At 36.4% G+C, this 23,408-nt stretch overlaps 1 protein-coding gene across 2 annotated transcripts in view; it reads left to right on the top strand.

Moving 5' to 3' along the window:
- The window catches only part of MINPP1 (multiple inositol-polyphosphate phosphatase 1), a gene marked incomplete at its 5' end in the record, with an annotated part of 46,871 nt that overhangs the window by 3,281 nt on the left and 20,182 nt on the right, over positions 1 to 23,408 (top strand). Inside the window, 3 exons of one of the 2 annotated variants that reach the window (XM_082854550.1) lie at positions 299 to 496; positions 3,693 to 3,790; positions 13,681 to 13,814. In XM_082854550.1, the coding sequence (XP_082710676.1) occupies positions 299 to 496; positions 3,693 to 3,790; positions 13,681 to 13,814 (430 nt within the window). The remainder of the gene's footprint in view (positions 1 to 298; positions 497 to 3,692; positions 3,791 to 13,680; positions 13,815 to 23,408) is intronic. The other variant, XM_082854551.1, reaches the window with a different exon arrangement.

Genomic DNA, 23,408 nt, shown 5'->3' with positions numbered 1-23,408 from the left:
TTTATCTTTGTTATTTTATGTTTCTTTAGTCTTTTTTAGCGTATCCTCTCATGTGCTAACAATTATTACAAATGGGGAATAGTTTTGCCCTATGTCTTTCTTGAGCAGTGTGTACTTATTTCAGACATGTCAATGAATAAATAGGTTTTTAGGGTTCCTTTTTACACTTGAAACAAAATTTTCCAATAATTTGAAATTGTCATTCGTGTCAATGGATATATATATATATACACACACACACACACACATACATACATACATACATACATACACACACAATTATTTTTTTCCCTTTCAGACATGGAGTGTGGACCTCCAAGAATTAATGATAAATTAATGAGGTTCTTTGATCATTGTGAGAAGTTTTTAACTCAAGTGGAAAGGAATGCTACGGCTCTTTATCATGTAGAAGCCTTCAAAACTGGACCAGAAATGCAGAACATTTTAAAAAAAGTTGCAGGTATTTTGCAAGTGCCAGTCAACAACTTAAATGCAGGTAATGTGCCTGTTGTCTTGCATTTGAACTCTGAAATAGTTTAAGTGGTTTTTAAACTCTGAACGTGGAAAAATATGGAAGCATAAAGTTATTCCTTTTAAAGGACCACAATTGATTTTACGTTGAGAAAATAATGTGTTCTAGGTCAAGAAAAGTCTATATCTCATGCTTACTATTCTTAGATTCAGATTCTTCTTTGAGTTTTATGTAAATTAATACACAAGACTCTTGATGTGTCCTGGAATTTTTTGTTTTGTTTTTGTTTTTGTTTTTGTTTTTTTTGCGGTACGCGGGCCTCTCACTGCTGTGGCCTCTTCCGTTGCGGAGCACAGGCTCCGGACACGCAGGCTCAGTGGCCATGGCTCACGGGCCCAGCCGCTCCGCGGCATGTGGGATCTTCCCGGACCGGGGCACGAACCCGTGTCCCCTGCATCGGCAGGCGGACTCTCAGCCACTGCGCCACCAGGGAAGCCCTTTTGTTTTGTTTTGAGGGCAAAGTTATATAAAGCTTCAACTCTAAACATTATTTATAAAACAAAAATTATCTTTTTCTGAATTATCTCCTCTTAAAGTGATACAAATGGAAAGTCGTATAAATTCTTTAGCTTTTAAAGCAGTTCAGAAGTACATGTTAATGTTTTGACAGAGGTTAAGTTTTTAAAAAGTAGTGTGATTTTTTTTTTTTTTTCCTTTGGAGCTTTTATACCTAGAGATGCTGAGAAAATGAGCAGTCATGTATGTCATAAGCTATTGCAGTGGATGGTAGACTGTGCCACCTGGGACACTTTAGGGTGAAAGGAAACACTATTAAAAATTATGCTGGGAGAGCAGGTGGAAAACCAAGGTACGTGGTTACCTAGCAATGAGAAATTAAGAAAAAATAATAAGATTTTTTTTCCTGTTTTCTAGGAATGTATAATCCATACAGCAGATATTGACAGATATATAGAGTGTGATTTCATTATACTGTGAATAAATTTCCAAAGACTAGAAATAGGAGATGTTGGGAATAAATTAATTAGACTAGAATATGTCAATCCTGGTGTCTGAATGCTTTATAAGGATCAAAAAAGTGAAGATGCCTAGACTAGCATCTAAAATTGAGTTTTTTCTCTTTTCTTCAACTGGCTATACATTGGGGTCGTTTGCAGAGCTTTAAAAATTATTTTATTTGGGAAATAATTTAAGTATATAGATAATAATAAAGGCTAATATAATGAGTATCTGTATACCCACAACTTAGTTTGATCAGATTTTAACATTATGCTTCACTTAGTTGCTTTAACTAAATTGAGGGTCCTTTGTCCCTCTCTAGGATCTCATTCCTTTCCTTTTCTCCCAGAGGTAACCATTGTCATGAATTGAGGATTTAAGTCATCCCATGCCGGTTTTTGTATTTATGTTTCTATGACTAAATGGGGCATTTTGCAGATTTTTAAACTTTTAGGAATGGTATCAAACTATGGTATCAGTCTGAAATTTGATTTTAATTCAACTTTGCATTTTTTATTTAATGTGTGTAATTCTAGTTCTGCATTTTACACTTATGTACAGAATCCCATTATATAATACCAGCATCTAGCCATTATTCTGTTAGTGGGCATTTAAGATTGTTGAAGATTTTTTAAAAAACATTATTTCTAGTCTCTGACTTGACAAGGATTATTTGTATTTTACTGATGGGGTAACTGAGAGCAACTTTTTTTTGGAGGCAATATTAGCATAGTGGTTAAAATCATGGGTTCTGGAATTGGACTGTTTGGAATTCGACTATTCGATTCTTGACTTTGTTATATTATTGACTAACTCTGTGATCTTTGGCAAGTTCCTTAATATCACTGTGCCATAGTTTCTTTCTCTGTAAAATGGATATAGGAATTGTACCTGCTTCACAGGATTATTGCAAGGATTATATGAGATTAATTCATGCAAAGCATTAGCACAGTACGTGGCACAGAGTAACTGTTCAAAAATATTTTAGCTATTTAAATACTTTCTTTTTTTTGCATAGAAAGGTGATGCTGTATGTATTTTCTGTAACTTATTTTTACTTAGCAATGTATCTGTCTCATTTTTTTAAATTCTGTCATTTTATAGGATATATATGATTACATTTTTAGGTAAATGATAGTTAAAAATTTATTTAACCCATCATCAAGTTTTACTGGTCAGAGAGGCTGGAGCTAATACAGTCCAAATTCTTTATTTTATAGGAAATTACATTCCTACTAAGCTTTTTCTTAGTTTTTAACTCTTTCAAATAACGCAACAGTGGACATTCTTATAGTCTGCTTTTTGCACTTGAGAGTTTATAAGATAACTATAGGTAGAATTGTTGGGTTAAGGTGCATGAATATTTTACATCTTAACATATACTTCCAAATTGTTCTCTGAAGGTGTAGAAAAATTTATATCAACAATATGTGAGAATGCTCATTTCCCCCAATTCATCCGACAGTGGATATTATTAGTCATTTTGACTTTTGCCAATTTAATTAATGAAAAATGATATCTAGCTTTAATTTGCATTTCTTTGGTTACTTGTAAGGTTGAACATCTTTTCATATGTTTATTAGCTATTTCATTCCTTCTGAGGATTGCCTCTTCATAACCTTGGCCATCTTCTATTGGATTATTTTTATGTTTTTTCTTATTGATCATAGGTACCCTTTATGTGTTATGGATATATTAATTATATGTCCTTTGATATTGCTTGACAAAAGAATAAATCCTTTCCCTATTTTGTGTTGAGGCCCAGGAAGCCTAGAGTGACTTACCCAGGATAATTAATGTCAGAGTCAGGTCTCATAGTGTGATTTTTCCCTCTTTGTTTCTCTCCTTCTTGACCCTTTGCTTCACCTTCCTCCTGACTCCTCAGTCTGCCTTTTCTTTGTTCTCTACCTTTTGCAGTCTTCTCTTCTTTTTTATATCCTTCTGTGTACTTGCTTCTTCTTAATAGTTATAATGTGAATTGTGTAGTTAAAAGAACTGTTCAATAAATGTTCTTTGTCATTGCTGACTTTCAAGTTGGGGACTAAAACCTTTTATAACTTTATCTCCCCTCCTCTAATCCTCTAAAAGTAACAAAATCAAGTTATGTTTTATGTAGTAAGTCCTTGGCATTCTATAGATATTCAGCCTTTGGAAAACTGCAGGAAATAGTAACCTACAAATTTTACCTTTTTTTTTCTCTCAGATTTAATTCAGGTAGCTTTTTTCACCTGTTCATTTGACCTGGCAATTAAAGGTGTTAAATCTCCTTGGTGTGATGTTTTTGACATAGATGATGCAAAGGTAAGTATTACTTTTGCAGTTTCTTTGCTTTTTTTTTTTGCATGGTTTTCATTGTTGTCTTTATTTGAAGCAGCTTTTCAAAAAATAAGCAGAGTAGGGAACATTAAGTGCCTTTGACTATCTTGTAATTTTCCTTAAAAAGAGAGATTAATTGTTCAGATAGGACCTACCTACTTGTAAATAGTTTAGGCTCATAAAACTCTGGAAAACATTCTTCCATTGTGATTTGATTTCTAGGTCCACCCAGTTAAAAACCTACTTAACCCATCATCAAATTTTACTGCTGGAAAGGATTATAGAGCTAATATAATCCAAATTCTTCTTTTTATAGGAAGCCAAAGCTCAGAGAGGATGAATGGTTTTCCAAATACCTATTCTTTTATAAAGTTTTCATAATAAATAGAGTTCTGTTTTCTACCCAGTGATGGCAGTGATTCATCTTGGTTCTGCCTGGCTACTTTGTATTCCCTTTCTTTCCTCTTCATTCATGTTGTTTCTTTGTAGACTTTTAGACTCTAGAGAGAGAAGGGCAGACAGAGCTCTGGTGACTGTAAAGGAGGCAAATTCTGGTCAAATCTGGGATGCTGGGAGCCAGAGAGGTGGGGTAGGAAAGTGTTAATTGTTTTCTTAAGTATTGAGGATCAAGGCATTGGATAGAATTCTGATGGATGAGAGTAAGATGTATCTTTATGTATGGGTCATTCAGAAATACGGACTTTAGAAACTTCAGTCATCCCTTGCATACATATGGAACCTTCAGCATTCTGTATGAAAATCAGTTATTAACTTCAGAATTTAACCTCAAATTTTGAAAAGAAGTGTACTATTTGTCAGTTAGAAGCAAGCTTTTAAGCTGAGAGCTAATGTACATTTGAAAGTAAAACAAGTGCTTTATTTCGTTAATTAAAGACTAAAGTGACCAACAACCAGATTAAAGGTGATTTTTCTGTAGTATTATGCCAATGCAGACGTAGGGCTTAGCCGGTAAGTTGGAAGAAGGGAAAAGAGACCTCGATGGATGCTTGCTCTAGGATGCTGAGCGCCAGAAGTAATAGGTGTATGTATTTCCTCTCGGTGCTCCTGAATTGCTCCCTGATGATCTACTTTTTCTCTGTCTCAAGTACTCAAAACACTTCTCATCTCCTCTAAATGTCCATAACTATCACTTCAGAAACATCCCGGCCTACCCTTCTTTGAAATACTCTGTGCTTAGTATGATCATAAAATTTATGTTCTAAATTGAATACTTTATTTTTTATATATTTATTTATTTATTTTTAGCTGCGTTGGGTCTTCGTTGCTGTGCACGGGCTTTCTCCAGTTGTGGCGAGTGGGGGCTACTCTTTGTTGTGGTGCGCGGGCTTCTCATCGCAGTGGCTTCTTGTTGTGGAGCACAGGCTCTAGGCACGCAGGCTTCAGTAGTTGTGGCACGCGGGCTTCAGTAGTTGTGGCTCGCAGGCTCTAGAGTGCAGGCTCAGTAGTATGGTACATGGGCTTAGTTGCTCCACGGCATGTGGGATCTTCCTGGCCCAGGGTTCGAACCCGTGTCTCCTGCACTGGCAGGTGGATTCTTAACCACTCCACCACTAGGGAATCTCCTAAATTGAATACTTTTAAAAGTGAAAGGGGAACCAGTAATAATTACACCAGTATAGGTATAAACTGAGACTTATGATCACCATTCACTTGTGTCAAAATTCCTCACCTCCCTTTTCTCCCTACCCAGATTGCCGTAGGGGAAAAGGCTAATAAACAGAATTGAAGTGATTTTCAGTATTGTGTAAATGACTGAGGGGTGTGGGCAAAAGGGAAATTTACTTTTTAACAGAAGAACAACTTATTTGCCCAATTTACTACAGTTGTTGGAATATTTGGCATATGCTTACCTGGCTATCTGCCCTTTTTGTATTCTGAGTAGCTATATCCATGTGGTCCCTTACTTCCAAAGACCGACAACGCTGTGCTTTTATTTCCATATCGTAAAAGATGGAACTATTAGGTGACTTAGATTCTGTGCTACTTGTTTTTCTTTTCCTTTTATTTTTAGGATTACCCTTTTATCTCTTTATTACATATGAACTTCTCTCTTTTTTTCCCCACAACTTATTTTGAAAAATTTCAAACTGACAGAAGTTGTAAGAATAACAGAATGAACATTCATGTCCTTCACCTACATTCACCAGTTTTTAACCTTTTTTGCCACATTTGTTTTTCTTTCTTTATAATCTATTAGTTTCCTGTTGCTGCTATAACAGATTACTGCTAACTTAGTGGTTGAAAGCAACACAAATTTATTATCTTACAGTTCTGGAAGTCAGAAGTCCAAAATGAATTTTACAGGGCTAAAATCAAGGTATCAACAGGGGGCTGTGTTCTCTCTGGAGACTCTAGGGGAAAATCTGTTCCTTGCCCTTTCCAGTCTCTAGAGCCCACCTGCATTCCTTGTATCACTATGACCACGGCTTCATTGTTATATCTGCTACTGTGTCCTTCCTGCCTACTTCTTATAAGGATCTTTGTGATTATTGGGCCCATCTAGATAGTCTAGGATAATTTTCCATCTTAAGCTCCTTAACTTAATCACATTTGCAAATTCCCTTTTATCATGTAAGATAACATATTCATTGATTGTAGGCGTTAGGATGTAGACATCTTTGAGGGACATTTATTCTGTCACATATATATGTAACCTTTTTCTTTCTAAACATCAAGACACTTCACCCTTAAATACTTGGACGTACATCTAAACAAGAAACTTCTCCTACATAATCATAATAAAATGTAAATTTACATATGCATATATAGTACAGTATTGTCTAATATACAGTCAATATTCGTGTTTTCACACTTGTCTTAATAGAATCCTATATTTATAGCTTTTATTTAAAAAAATTTTTAAACATCTATATTGGAGTATAATTGCTTTATTACGGTGTGTTAGTTTCTGCTTTATAACAAAGTGAAACAGCTATACATATACATATATCCCCATATCTCCTCCCTTTTGCGTCTCCCTCCCACTTTTTTTTTATTTTTAAATTCAGGATCTAATCAAGGATCATTCATTGTATTTATTTGTCATGCCTTTAGTTGCCTTTAATCTAGAAGAGTGTTCCAGCCTTTCTTTTGTCTTTTATACACTGGCATTTTGCAGGCATCTAGGCCAGCTTTTTTGCAGAATGTCTTTGTGTCTGTTTTTTCACTTAAGATTAGATTGGGGTTTAAACATTTTTGACAAGAATACTATATAGGTATTCTTATATAGTGTGTCTAATCAGAAGGAATGATGTCAGTTTGTCACGTCACTGATGATGATATGTTTGATCATATGATTAAAGTGGCACCTTCCAGATTTCTCCATTTTGTAGGTACCTTTAAACAACTTCTCATATTTTTTTTGAACTTTATTTATTTTTTATACAGCAGGTTCTTATTAGTTATCCATTTTATACATATTAGTGCACATATGTCAGTACCAATCCCCCACTTCATCCTACCACCCCCACCCCCCACCGCCACTTTCAAAGAACTTCTCATTTAAATGACCATGATTTGAAAATTTGAAATACATGTTTAAATTAATTGAATAAGAGACTTTCTTTTTATATAGTAAAAGCAAATAAGTTAGATTCTTCATTAAAAAATATAAAGTTTTCTTTTTTTTTTTTTTTTTTTTTTGTGGTATGTGGGCCTCTCACTGTTGTGGCCTCTCCCATTGTGGAGTACAGGCTCCGGACGTGCAGGCTCAGCGGCCATGGCTCACGGGCCCAGCCGCTCCGCGGCATGTGGGATCTTCCCGGACTGGGGCACGAACCCGTGTCCCCTGCATTGGCAGGCGAACTCTCAACCACTGTGCCACCAGGGAAGCCCTAAAGTTTTCTTTTGATTTAGATGTTTCCTGTTATTTTTTTTTTTTCTTTTTCAGTAATTTGACACAAAAATCTCTGCTTAGGACTTTTCACTATGAAATAGGTTTACATACTGAAGTATTTACAGATGCAATAAAATGATGTCTGGGATTTGCTTTAGCATAATCCAGTGGTGGTGGTAGGGGCATAACTGAAACAGAATTGGCCAAGTGTTAATTGTTGTTGGAGTTGGATGAGAGGTACGTGGGGGTTCATTATTCTCCTGTTCTCTATTTTTATGTTTGAAATTCTTTATTAAAAATGTTTTAAGGGGCTTCCCTGGTGGTGCGGTAGTTAACAATCCATCTGCCAATGCAGGGGACATGGGTTCAAGCCCTGGTCAGGGAAGATCCCACATGCCGCGGAGCAACTAAGCCCGCGCGCCACAACTACTGACCTGCGCTCTAGAGCCCGCGAGCCACAGCTACTGAAGCCCGCGTGACTAGAGTCCGTGCTCCGCAACAAGAGAAGCCACCACAATGAGAAGCCCGCGCACGGCAATGAAGAGTAGCCCCCGCTTGCCACAGCCAGAGAAAGCCCACGCACAGCAATGAAGACCCAACACAGCCAATATAAATAAATAAAATAAATTAATTTATAAAAAAAAATGTTTTAAGAATTAAAAATGAATAGAAATGTATGAAATTCTAAGAATTCTGGATATTATTAGATATCCAAGACCTTATGAAATGCTGGTCCATCTGTGCCTTCATTCAGCAAATATTGTTTGAGTGCCTGCTCCATGCCAGGCACTTGGTTGAAACTGAAGATACTAACATAAGATAGGCATTGTCCTCAAAGAATGTCACAAGGAGTGAAAGACAAAAAAACCATTGCAAGACAATGGGATGGCTATAACAGAAGTATATATAGTGTATAGTGATACACAAAGGAGGAAGTTGATTAATGGCAGTCAGGTAAACCTTACAAAAGAAATGACACATGAACTATGTACTTCTCTGTGGGATAGCTTTTTGCAGCTTTGTGTCTATCTTCTACTGTAACAAGTATATCTAGATTTTCTATCTCATCTGGGGTCGGTTTTGGTATTTAATATTTTCTTGTAAAAGTCATTCATGTTCTCCAGGTTTTCAGATTTATTTGTGGAGTTTGGCAAATTTATCTCATGATTTAAAAAAATGTCTTCTTTCTATATCTGAGATTATGTCCCCATTATTATTACTTATTTGTGTGTCTGCATTTTCTTTATTATGTTAGTTTAGTGTCTACTAATTTATTATTTTTTTCCCAAGAAACAGTTTAACTATGTTTTGAACTTTATGTAATGGAATCATCCAGTATGGGTTTTTTTGTATCTAGTTTTTTATCAACATTATGTTTTTAAGATTTATCTATGATGCCTCATGTAGCTATAGTTCAGTTATTTTTATTGCTGTATAATATTCCATTACATGAATTACCATAGTTTTTTAATCCATTATCTTGTTGGTGAACATTTGGGTTGTTTTCAGTTTGGGACTATTATGAATATTCTTGTGTATGTCTATAGGTGTGTATATACACATTTCTGAAGGTCTATGTCTGTAGTAGAATTGCTGGATCATAGGATATGCAGAACTTCAAATTTACTAGATAATGCCCAATTATTTTTTGGAGCTGTTCCAGTTTATATTTCTATCTTTATGCTTCTTTCCATCTATTTTTTTTCTTGTTTTGGACTCTTTCTTTTTTAAATGATTATTTTATTTTCTTAAGTCTTTGGAATTCATGATACTGTCTTTATTTAATTATAGTTTTCATTTGCTCTGTAGCAGAATTTCTAGGGTGAGGGGTTTTTTTCTGGCTATTTTATCTGGGTAGCAGTCTTGTTTTTAATTTGTATGTTTGTAAAGATACTAGCACCTTTTAAATTATTACTTATCTTTGCAGTGAATTCAGCTTTTACTTCTCAGACGGCCAGTAGGGATGAGCAGCTATTCAGAGATAAGTCATGTTCCTTCCAGTTTGGAGTTTTTCTCTGAGATTCTTTGTAGAATGCTTCTTGTAAAGATGGAAGATCAGTCTGTTTCCTGTAATGGTGTTACATACTGTCCAGGGAGGCTCCTCTTAGACTTCGTTCTTATTGTTTCAAGCAAAGGATTATTGGATCTACTCCTGCAAGTGTACAATGTGCTTTGAGGATCTGTCTTCTGTTGGTTTTATCTGAGGGGTTTTGTTTGTGTTTTATTTGATTTTCACTGCATTTGGCAGTCCTTCCTCATTTATGGTGGTGGCTCAAGGGTACAGAGGTCTCCTAATTTCTTTGAAAGGGGCATTTGCATTTCTTTTTCATTCTTCTTTTTTTAGAGTGATTTCTGAGAGAAGAGAGCATATATATCTTAATTCCATCATCTTAAAACCCAAAGCTTTGTTTATATTTTCTAGTTAAGAGCACTTTCAGTGTTTCATTGCAAAATATGATGTTTGGCATAGTCACTAGTAGTTATCCTTACCAAGTTAAGAAAATTTGTTTCTTACTAAAACCTTCTATTTATTTATTGTTTTTAAGATCAGGAATGTTTGCTGAATTTCTGGCATCTAGGAAGATGATTTTTTTTTCCTCTTTAATCTTCTAACATAGAAATTACATTAGTACATTTTCTAATACTGAATTATCCTTACATTCCTTCTTTCTTATGATAGATTCTTTTACTGACTGATTTTTCTTCTAGTTATAAGTCATGTTTCTTGTTTCTTCATGTATTTCCAGTAATTATTTATTAGATACTGGACACTGTGAATGTTATGGTGTTGAATGCCTGGATTTTGTCTTCTAAGTATTGAATTTTGTTTTATTTTGCAGTTAAGTTACTTGTGGATCAGTTTGATCCTTTTCAGGCTTCATTTTTCTGAGTTTCATGCTCTCGACCTGACCTCTTACAAAACTCAGAAACAAAACCTTACTTATACACATGTCTTTACTATTAAAGTATGTCTCTTCTGGGGTCCAGATTGAAGTCCTGGATGTCTTGGTATCTATGGAAGCTCTCTCTACTTAGGCTGCTTGGAACATGAATATCTCTCAGCCTTGTGATAGCTCTGGAATTGATCAGCTTACAACTCCCACTGCCTTTGGCAGCAGAATCAAGGGGACCCCCCCACGATTTTTGGAGTTCTTTTTCTGTGTAGCTTCCTCCTCTCTGATACTCTACCCTGCTAATTCCAACCACTTCAGACTTATTAAACTCTGAGTTCTGACTCCTCAACTCAGCAAGACTGCCGAATTCTGCTTGACATCCTTTTCCCTGTGCCACAGTTTGAAGCGCCTCTCCTTTTTCATTTCTGATACTATTTTTGTTTTATTTCTTGAATAGATTTGGCAGAACTTTATCTAATACTTTTTAATTTTTTTAACGTTTACTTTGTCCCTTTTGCTAACTTCTTAATTTAATTGCCTCTTTAATATATGTTTAGTTTTGTGTTTGGTATATGGCAGTGGCCTACCCTTGCTCTTGCTCTTAAACTTACGGCTTGCACTTAATTTCTCTAGGGACTCTCCTGAGAAGAATGGCTCATAACTACTGTGTAGTCTTCTCTTGTACCTCTTTTGGGTTGCAAGATTTAGTCCTTTATTTTTGGTGTTGGATCAAAATGATACATGAGTACAAGTTTGACATTCAGATAAAGGCTACCTTAATCACCAACTCCAATTCAAGACCTCTCCACAGAAATCTACCACTCCTGTCAGTTTATGTGTACTTTTCAACCTTTTCTGTGCTCTATTTATAATTTATACCATTCTTAGAAATGTAAACAGTGTAATTGTGTGTGTATTTTGCTAGTAAATGATATTATACTGTATTATTCCTTTTTTTTTGTCTTTAACAAATATGTTTATTGTACAAAGATTACCCCTCATATAAATTACTGCAGCAGGGCTTCCCTGGTGGCGCAGGGGTTGAGAATCCGCCTGCCAGTGCAGGGGACACGGGTTTGATCCCTGGTCCGGGAAGATCCCACATGCCATGGAGCAAGTAAGCCTCTGTGCCACAACTACTGAGCCCGCGTGCCTAGAGCCCGTGTACTGCAGCAAGAGAAGCCACCACAGTGAGAAGCCCACATGCAGCAACGAAGACCCAACACAGCCAAAAATAAATAAATAAAATAAATAAATTTATTTTCAAAAAAATTACTGCAGCACACAACTACAGGAATTCACAAAGCAATTGACATTTACTGAACAACGTCTGTGTGCTAAGGGCATTTTTGAGGGCTTTGCACAATTCTCAGGAGGTACTAGAACTCTCAGTTTGCAGATAATGAAAGTAAGACTCAACTAAGTTATGGGATGCGTCCAAGATTACAAAGCTAATAAGGAAGAGATCCAGCATTTGAATTAGATCTGTGAAAGGCATAAGGATCAAAACACTGAAAATAACTGACCAGAGCTTCCCCTTGCATAGATGATAGCTTTCAATTACTTCTCATGAAAATGAAGAAGGAAAATTATGTATTCCTTTGCTAGTCCGCAATCAAGATGTCAGGAGTATTGGTCTCCTCAGAGGGCTGTAAGAGAAATATCTGTTCCAGGCCTCTCTCCTTGACTTACAGATAGCTATCTTCCTTCTCTACATATCTGTGTACAATCCTTCCCCACCATCTTGCTCTTCTCCTGCTACCAACAGCAGTTAGACAACATACACTGGGTTTTATACAAAAACCCAGTACATAAAGAGCACTCTGGCCATGATAGGTTCAGAAATGGCATAATATTGCCCCACTGAACTACAACAATAATAGTTGGTGGGTCTGATCTATTGCAAGTAGCAGAGGCCAGTAAGTATTTATCATTCTTAACCTGCTCTTCTCATTTAGCAGTATGTTTTAGAGATCTTTCCATGTCAGTTCATGTAGATCTATAAATAATCTTATAGTATGCCATAGTATGTGTATATCATAGTTTATTTAAGCCTCTACCTATTAATGAAATTCAGGTATTTCCAGGAAATTTGGGGGGGGAGCTCCTTTAAGCAGTGCTACTCTAAGATATTCTTGTACATTGTCTCTTGTGTTCCTCTGTGAATATTAGTTTATAAGAAACAGAATTAAATGGGCCTTAAAGATGTGTGTTTTTGTGTATTTTGCCAGTCTGTCCTTTAGAACATCTGTATTAATACACATTCCTTCTAGTACCAGTTTTCCATATCCTTGGTCTACTTTTTTTTTTTTTTTTTGCTGTGTTGGGTCTTTGTTTCTGTGCGAGGGCTTTCTCTAGTTGCGGCGAGCGGGGGCCACTCTTCATCGCGGTGCGTGGGCCTCTCACTGTCGCAGCCTCTCTTGTTGCGTAGCACAGGCTCCAGACGCGCAGGCTCAGTAGTTGTGGCTCACGGGCCTAGTTGCTCTGCGGCATGTGGAATCTTCCCAGACCAGGACTCAAACCCATGTCCCCTGCATTGGCAGGCAGATTCTCAACCACTGCGCCACCAGGGAAGCCCCCTTGGTCTACTTTTATTACTGTTTTTGCCAAACTGATACATGAACCAAAGTAACTCATTTTCTATCTGGTTTCTACCTTCCTGAAATTCTTAAAAATTCCTGATTCACTGTTGGCACCTTCTGTGCTGTAATGAATATTCTTCTATGTACATTTTTTCTTTTTTCTGTATATATCTTTGCTATCATCTTAAAATAATTTTAGAAGAAAGCGGAGGTGAGCACATGTCTTTAACCCAGTATCCTGAACTGTCATGGATGCTGGATTACTGCTTGTGAGTACTACTAACTTGCTCTTGCACGTCAGTCTCTACATTCCCATTTGGGTTTGTGTCTCAGCATAAATCTCTGTGTCATGGACCTTTAGGTTCAACCCTTAAATGCTTGAAATGGTAAGTGTAAACTCTGTAAATGCTAAGATTCTACTATACTTTGTGTAGAATGGTGATTAAACAATGTAACCTTTTCTGAAAAAATCATGATTAAATCAGAAAATCTGTTACATTAATAAAAATTAATAGTAATGATTTTTGAAATTTGTGTTTTTAGGTTTTAGAATACTTAAATGATCTGAAACAATATTGGAAAAGAGGATATGGGTATACGATTAATAGTCAATCCAGCTGCACCCTGTTTCAGGATATCTTTCAGCACTTGGACAAAGCAGTTGAACAGAAACAAAGGTAAAAACTTAAAAAAATTTGTTTTTTGATGTATTGGGTTGGCCAGAAAGTTCATTCGGGTTTTAGGATCTTATGGAGAAACCCAAGTGAACTTTTTGGCCAACCCAATATATTCTGAGTGCCCAGTTACGCTTCTGGAAAATGTTTTATAATGGGTGATTTTTAAAAATAGATTTTGCTTATGTTTTTAAAAAATAATTATACTTACAAAAGAATTAGATGACATATGTAAGTTATAAAGCATATAAACATATAAACCCTCCATTCAACCCAGGAACTGGAACATTACTAATAATTTGCATGTGTCTATTTATGTGTTCCTTAGTGACTCAATTTTCCTGCCCTCCCTTGCCCCATTTACTCCCTATCCCCTTTAACTACTATTCTGCATTTGGTGCATATCATTCCTTTGCCTCTATAAAAAGGCTTTATTATGAATGTATGTGTGCCCAAACAATATGTTTAGTTTTGCTTAGAGACATAAGCAAATGGGACTTGTTTTTTTTCCCCCTCAACATTACATTTATAATATTTATCATGTTGTTGCATATACTGTAGTTCATTCATTTTTACTACAGTACAGTATTCAATAATGTTCAATATTCAGTAAATAAATACCACAGTTTATATCATCTTCTCTTGTCAGTGGGCATTTGGGTAGTTTCTGTTTTTTGCTATTATAAATAGTGTAATTGTACATGGTTTCTGGTATGAATTTTTTTTTGTTTTTATTTTAAATGAGAGTTTCTCATCAAAAAGTCTCTGTTAACATTCATACTTCTCAAAGTTTAAAAAAAACCTTTTCATAATTTGAACATTTGGTAGAATATAAACCCCATTTTATTTGATAAATATGCTTCCTTGAAAGCTTATACATTCACAGTTGGAGATGAAAATCATGCTATAAACACTGAGACAGAAAGACTGAAGATGGTGTATTTAATTGGGTTGGCAGTATGAAGTTTTATATACATACAGATATAGCGAGAAATTATGTGAGTTTGTGGATATGACTTTAGTTTGTGGAATTTTCTTGGGTTTGGGAATTAGGGACCATCTGTACTAGATCTGGTTTTCTTCCCTGACTTACAATGGTTCAACTTATGATGTTTTGACTTTTTGATGGTGCAGAAATGATACACATTCAGTAGAAACTGTACTTTGAATTTTGATCTTTTCTGGGGCTAGCTATATGCAGTATGATACTCTCTTATGATGCTGGGCATTGGCAGTCAGCCGCAGCTCCCAGTCAGCCATGCGATCACGAGTGAAACACTGCTAATATACTTACGACTCTTCTATATCTATACAACCATTCTGGTCTTCACTTTGAGTACAGTGTTCAATAAATTATATGAGATATTCAACACTTTATTATAAAATAGGCTTTGTATTAGGTGATTTTGCCCAACTATAGGCAAATGTAAGCGTTTTGAGCACATTTAAGGTAGGCTAGGTTAAGTTATGATGTTTGGTAGGTTTTTGACTTATTGATGTTTTCAGTTTAATGATGGGTTTATTGAGACATAACCCCATCATAAGTGGAGGAAGATCTGTACTTAGTTTCTGCTACCAAATACTTTTTGGGGGCAAAATAGTCAAGGAAAATTCCATCTTGAGATAGGCATTAATTTCTTTCCTACTTGGTTTTATGAACTTTTTAAAACCCTTAGACTTTATGAGATAACAGATCTTTACTGTTTGTTCATTGTTTATTTGTTTATCCCATTGTTGAATGTGAGGTAATTAAAATTGTGTCAGAAAGATTCTTAAGTAACTTTTGCAAGGTTTGCTGTTACAATTTGATACCAGATTCAAAGCTTAAGTAAGAATTTTATCATTGGTGTTTTAAAAATAAGTATTTCTGTACACTGGAAACTACAAAGCATTACAGAGAGAAATTAAAGGTAACCCAAATAAATGCAGAGAGATACTATCTTTATGGATTGGAAGACTCAGATTGATCATCTGTAGGCTGACTGCAATCCCTATTGTAATTCCAGTAGGTCTCTTTGTAGAAATCGAGAAACTTATTCTAAAACCTATACAGAAATGCAAAGCACCCAGAAGAGCTAAAACAATTTTGAAAAAGAACAAAAAGACTTAATAAATACCTGACTTCAAAACTTATAAAACTATAGCCGTAAACAAATGGATCAATAGAATAGAATAAAGTCAACAAATAAATTCCGATATATATGGTCAGTTTTTGACAAAGATGCCATGGTAATGCATTGGAGAAAAGAATAGTCCTTTCAACAAATGGTGCTGGAACAATTGGACATCCATATGTTAAAAAATGACAGACCCTTACTTCACACTCTACACAAAAATTGATCATAAATTTAAGTATAAAATGTAGAATTAGAAGACTTCTAGAAGAAAATGTAAGATCAAGCAGCAAGGATATATTGTACAGTGTAGAGACATATAGCCATTATTTTGTAATAACTTAAACAGTATAATCTATAAAAATATTGAACCATTGTGTGATATACCTGAAACTAGTATAATTGTAAATCAATGATACTTCAATTTTAAAAAGTAAACAAAAAATATAGATCAATGGCCTGGATATAAGAGCTAAAACAATGAAACTCTTAGAAGAAAACATAGTAGTAAATCTTCATTTACTACTCTGCCTATTTGGGATTAGGCAGAGATTTCTTAGATACAACACTAAAAGCACAGTCCATTAAAAAATTGATGAAATGGACTCCATCAAAATTAAAAAATCTTTGTGCTTCAAAAAGCACTATCTGGAAAATGAGAAGACAAGCAATAGACTTGGAGAAAATAATTGCAAAACATATATATGATTAAGGATTTGAATCCAGAATATATAAAGAAGTTATATCTCACTAGTAACGTGACACGTAACCCAGTTTTAAAAAAGGGCAAAAGATTTGAACAGATACTTTACTAAAGAAGACATATGGATGGCAAATAAGCACGTGAAAAGATACTAATAAACTATCTACTGATTATATTATTAGATATTAAAACCACTGTGAAATACCAGTAATACCCCTAAATTGGCTGTAAAATAATAGAAAAAATATATATATTGGTCTCTGCCCCAGGTTCTTGACACAGGGCTCCTGAAACCATTGTCATTTCCTGGGTGATAGGAGTGTCTTTTGTTCTAATGAGGTGACTGTATAGGCTCATGGATGGCTCCAGGATGACGACTGGTCACCAGAAAGACCAAGCCATGATTAGAAGCTTGGAATTTTCAGCCCCATTGCCTCCCCCCCCCCGCCCCCACAATTCTCTTGAGAAGGGGAAAGGGCTGGAAGTGGAGTTAATGATCAATCTTGGCTACGAGGTTCAGGGAGCTTGTGGGTTGGTGAATGAGTAGAGGTGTGGGGAGAGTGGCTTGCCTGGAGAGGACATGGAAGCTCTGTGCCCCTTCCCACATACCTTGCCCTGCACATCTTTTCCATCTGGATGTTCATCTGTATCCTATGTCATATCCTTTTTTAGTAAACTGGTAAATGTAAATAAGTATTTCCCTGAGTTCTTGAACCACTCTAGCAAATTAAACCCGAGGAAGGGGTCATGAGAACCTTCTGTCTGTAGCCATACTGGAATAGAAGTTGTGGGTAACCTGGGTGACGACCTACTGCTTACAATTGGCACCTGAAGTGGGGGCCAGTCTTGTGGGACTGAGCCCTTAGCCTGTGGGATCTGATGCTGTCTCTAGGTAGATAGTGTCAGAATCGAGTTAAATTTTAGAACAGCCATCTGGTGTCACAGAAAATTGCTTAATGTGGGGGAAAAAACCCTACACATTTGGTAACCAGAAGCGTCAGAAGTATTGTGAATGTGGTGATAGTGTGAGAGTAAAGGAGAAACAGAGGAGGAAAGGACTACGTATTTTTCTTATTCACCGGCTAAAATTAAAAAAATATATATTTTACCAAGTGTTGGTGAGATGTGGAGGAACTGGAAACCTTATGCACTTCTGGTGGGAATGTAAAATTGTATAGCTGCTTTGAAAAAGTTTGACAGCTTCTTAAAAAGAATCTTCTTAGGACTTCCCTAGTGGCGCAGTGGTTAAGAATCTGCCTGCCAGTGCAGGGGACACGGGTTCGAGCCCTGGTCAGGGAAGATCCCACATGCTGTGGAGCAACTAAGCCCGTGCACCACAACTACTGAGCCTGCGCTCTAGAGCCCGCAAGCCACAACTACTGAGCCCACGTGCTGCAACAACTGAAGCCCACACACCTAGAGCCCGTGCTCTGCAACAAGAGAAGCCACCGCAATGAGAAGCCCGTGCACCGCAACGAAGAGTAGCCCCTACCCGCTGCAACTAGAGAAAGCCTGCACGTAGCAATGAAGACTCAACACAGCCAAAAATTAATTAATTATTTTTAAAAAAGAATTTACTAATTCAGAAAAATGGCGCCTTTCCTTAGAGTTTTTTCAGGATGACCCCAAAATGCTTATGACATGTAAGAATGAAATCAGAACATTCTCTAACACTGTATACAAAAATAACTCAAAATGCATTAAAGACCTAAATGTATGACTAGGTACTATAAAACTCCTAGAGGACAACATAGGCAGAACACTCTATGACATAAATTGTAGCAATAATTTTTTTGATCCATCTCCTAAAAAGGAAATAAAAGCAGACATAAACAAATGGAACCTAATTAAACTTAAAAACTTTTGCACAGCAAAGGAAACCATCAACAAAACGAAAAGACAATCTACTAAATGGGAGTAAATATTTGCAAATGATATGACTGACAAGGGGTTAATATCTAAAATATATAAACAGCTCATACAATCCAATATCTGAAAAACAGGCAACCAAATCAAAAAACAGGCAGAAGACCAGAATAGACATTTTTCCAAAGAAGACATACAGATGGCTAACAGGCATATGAAAAGATGCTCAGCATCACTAATTATTAGAGAAATGCAAATCAAAACAACAATGGATATCACCTCACACTGGTCAGAATGGCTAACATCAAAAAGTCTGCAAATAGGGGCTTCCCTGGTGGCACAGTGGTTGAGAGTCCGCCTGCCGATGCAGGGGACACGGGTTCGTGCCCCGGTCCGGGAAGATCCAACATGCCACGGAGCGGCTGGGCCCGTGATCCATGGCTGTTGAGCCTGCGAGTCCGGAGCCTGTGCTCCGCAACGGGAGAGGCCACAACAGTGAGAGGCCCGCGTATCGCAAAAAAAAAAAAAAAAAAAAGTCTGCAAATAACAAATATTGGTGAGGATGTGGAGAAAAGGGAACTCTTGTGCACTGTTGGTGGGAGCATAATTTGGTGCAACCACTATGGAAAACAGTATGGAGGTTCCTTAAAAAACTAAAAATAGAACAACCATATGACCCAGCAATTCCACTTCTGGGTATGTATCTGGAAAAAGTGAAAACACTAATTCAAAAAGATACATGCCCCAAAATGATCATAGCAGCAGTATTTACAATAGCCAAGATATGAAAGCAACCCAAGTGTCCATCAACATACAAATGGATAAAGAAGATGCAGTGTATATGAGTAAATACAATGGAATATTACTCAGCCATAAAAAAAGAAAGTTTGCCATTTGCAACATGGATGGACCTGGAGGGTATTATGTTTAGTGAAATAAGTCAGACAGAGAAGGGCAAATACTGTATGATATCACTTATATTTAGAGTCTAAAAAATAAACAAAAGTATATAGCAAAACAAAGTCTCACAGATACAGAAAACAAACTAGTTGTTACCAGTGAGGGGAGGGTAGTAGGGCAGGGCACAATAAGGGTATGCGCTTAAGACATAAAAACTACTGGGCTTTTCTGGTGCACAGTGATTAAGAATCCGCCTGCCACTGCAGGGGACACGGATTCGATCCCTGGTCCAGGAAAATCCCACGTGCCGCAGAGCAACTAAGCCCGTGAGCCACAACTACTGAGCCTGCGCTCTAGAGCCCACAAGCCATAACTACTGAGCCCGCGTGCCACAACTACTGAAGCCTATGCGCCTAGAGCCTGTGCTCCACAAAAGAGAAGCCACTGCAATGAGAAGCCCGCGCACCGCAAAGAAGAGTAGCCCCCGCTCACTGCAACTAGAGAAAGCCCACACACAGCAATGAAGACCCAAAGCAGCCCAAAATAAATAAATTTTTAAAAAAGACATATAAACTACTATATATATAAAATAGATAAGTAAATAAGATATATATTGTACAGCACAGGGAATTATAGCCATTATTTTGTAATAACTTTTAATGGAGTATAATCTATGAAAATAATGAATTACTATGCTATACACCTGAAACTAACATAATATTGTAAATCAACTATACTTCAATTAATTGACATGGACAGATGAATGGATAAAGATGTGGTATATATACACAATAGAATATTACTCAACTGTAAAAAAGAATGACATAATGCCATTTGCAACAACATGGATGGACCTAGAGATCATCATATTAAGTGAAGTAAGCCAGACAGAGAAAGACAAATATGATATCGCTTATATGTGGAATCTTAAAAAAAAAAATGATACAAATGAACTTACATACAAAACAGAAATAGACCCACAGACATAGAAAACAAACTATGGTTACCAAAGGGGAAAGGAGTGGGGAATAAGTTAGGAGTCTGGGATTAACATATACACATTACTATACATAAAATAGATAACCTACTGTATAGCACAGGGAGCTATACTCAGTATTTTGTAATAACGTATAAGGGAAAAGAATCTGAAAAAGATTATGACTGAATCACTTTGCTGTATACCTGAAACTAACAACATTGTAAATCAACTCTACAGTACTTCAATTTCAAAAAATTAAAAACAAAACAAAACAAAAAAAACCCACGCCCATGAGCAGTCATTCCTCATTTACCCCAGCCCTCTCAGCACTAGGCAAGCACTAATCTACTTTCTGCGTCTGGATTTGCCTTTTCTGGACATTTCATATAAATAGAATCGTATAATATGTGGTTCTTTGTGACTGGCTTCTTTGATTTAGCATAGTGTTTTCAAGGTTCATCCATGTTGTAGCATCTATCAGTATTTCATTCTTTTTTTATGGCTGAATAATGTTTCATTGTATGAATATACCATATTTTGTTTATCTGTTCATTAGTTGATGGACATTAGAGATATATTCACTTTTGGGTTGTTGTGAGTAATGCTACTGTGAACATTTGTATTCATATTTTTGTGGGGACTTATTTTTATTTTGCTTCGGTATATACCTAGGAATGCAGTTTCTAGGGGGTCAGCAATTTTGACTATCAGGGATTGCTAAAGAATATTAAAACTGTAGATGTGTATACAATCCCTGACATGCAGTGGTTCCTGGATGTGATCTGAAGATGAAGCATTCCAAGCTGAGGTTCGTCCATTTATAGTAATCTAGATTACCTGCTAGGAAGTTTTGTTTTGTTTTTATCCTAACAGTTTTAGTTTATTTTCTTATAATTTGCTTATCTTACCCACAAGTGAAGTACAGAGGGAAAAAAATGCAACAAACTGAGTACTCCATTATGTTAGGTAATAGCTGACTGTGTTTTTAAATACTTAGAAGCTAATGAGACTAATTTTCATGGGTGGCTTGTTGAATGAGATGCAGTAATACAGAGGCAATGTGATGTAGTGGGCAGATGCTTGGGTTTGGTTTGAGTCCTGGTTCTGCTTTATTGATGCTGCAGATTCCCCACTTCTGAAAAGGCGAATATCTCTCCTGATTCACAGGGTTGTTGTGATAATCAAATGAGGTAGTGTCTATTAAAGCACTTAGTATAATGCAGTATACAAAGGTGGTATTATTATCGTATACGAGAGTTCTCTGGTCAAAACATGTCCTTAATGTCTTTGTCGGACATTCACACACCTCCCCTCCCTCTGCTGCTGTGATTATTCAAATATTGGAAACAGATATTTTGTAGTACTTAGTCTCTTCAAATTTTCATGGTCTTGAGCTCATTTCTTAAACTAATTCCCTTTTCATCAGCAAGATGGAGAAAATTTTTACTTGTTTTGGAGGACTACTCCTGAATTTTTACTCCTTTTGGAGGACTGCTCCTTTATTTGTGAATTGAAAAGAAGATTCATTCAACAATATTTTAAACGTCTACTGTGATACATGTCAGGCAGTGTCTTAGGAGCTGGATATAGTGATGAGTAAGACAAAGTCATTGCACTTGTGACTCTTACAATTGAGAGAAGATAGAAATGTATATAAAAGCCATGGGCCATGGTATAATTATTCATGTAAGTTTGTAAAACAGTATAAAAAGTTAAAGGAAGGAGAGTTTGACCTTGTAAGTCAGGAAATGATTTTGGCCACTGCCTCCTTTTCTAACTGAGGAAGGAGAGTTAGCACTGATTGTGAAGAAACTGGTTTTCTCTATACTAAAAGACTGATTAGGGTTTTTAAAAAATATGCATTTAGCCGAATCAAGACGAAATCTTAAATAAGTAGAGGGAAGAAAGTGAGTTTAGAGACTTCTGTCAGATTTCTTTCCAAAAAACAGATTGACACTATCCAATTCTATGAGCAGTGCCAAAATTAAGGGTACTTCTCAAGAAAACCAGTATATGCTCAGCAAAGAGAGAATAATAGGAAACAAAAAGCTAATAGACTTTTTTAGAGCAGTTTTAGGTTCACAACGAAAATGGGTAGCAATTAAAGAGTTCCCTCGGGCTTCCCTGGTGGCGCAGTGGTTGAGAGTCCGCCTGCCGATGCAGCGGACACGGGTTCGTGCCCCGGTCCGGGAAGATCCCACATGCCGCGGAGCGGCTGGGCCCGTGAGCCATGGCCGCTGAGCCTGCGCGTCCGGAGCCTGTTGCTCCGCAATGGGAGAGGCCACAACAGTGAGAGGCCTGCGTACCGCAAAAAAAAAAAAAAAAAAAAAAGAGTTCCCTCACACTACCCCCTCTCCCACATACACAGACTTCCCGCTGCTAATATCACACACCAGTGTGGTATAATAATAATGTTTTAACAGAATATTTTATCTTTGTACTTTTTATGATCTGTTCTATCAAAACAATGAACCTTTTTTCTTCATGACTTTTAAAGTTCTTTTTTGAATTTGTGTTGAGTTTATACCAAGTGTGTTTATATATGTATATGTATACATATATACAAAAGCAATATTTTGTCATTAATATTATCTGAGGAAATGTCTTTCACTTAATTCTAGAGTTCCCAGACTACTGTTTGCTATCTCCATCCCTCCTCCACCCCACTTTGAGATGATACTGTGTACACAGGTTATTCTCTTTTTTTGTTATCTTTTTATATTAACATTAAATCAAAGATATTCTTCAATGTTTCTGAATATTTTTCAACATAATTTTTATAGCATGTTTTACTTCACAGAAAAATTGGAGATTGCAAATGATGTTAATTGACAAGTGTCAACATTTTGGTTAAATATAACCAGTCCTCCAAATGCATAGTCCTTGGCTCTTATTAGGATCTTGACTTTATTTTCCTTCTTAAACCATCACTACAGTGATGGGATTAAAGTTAAAACCAGTAATTTTACTATTTAAGCAAATTTAAACAGCTATTGCTGTTTAAGCAGCTGTGATGAGAAAAGCAGATTGAATTT

Source organism: Leucopleurus acutus (genome assembly GCF_964270905.1).
Source record: "Leucopleurus acutus genome assembly, chromosome: 14".
NCBI classification, from domain to species: Eukaryota; Metazoa; Chordata; class Mammalia; order Artiodactyla; family Delphinidae; genus Leucopleurus; species Leucopleurus acutus.
Note: the sequence above shows the minus strand (reverse complement) of the source record. Positions and strands in the feature narration are given on the sequence as shown.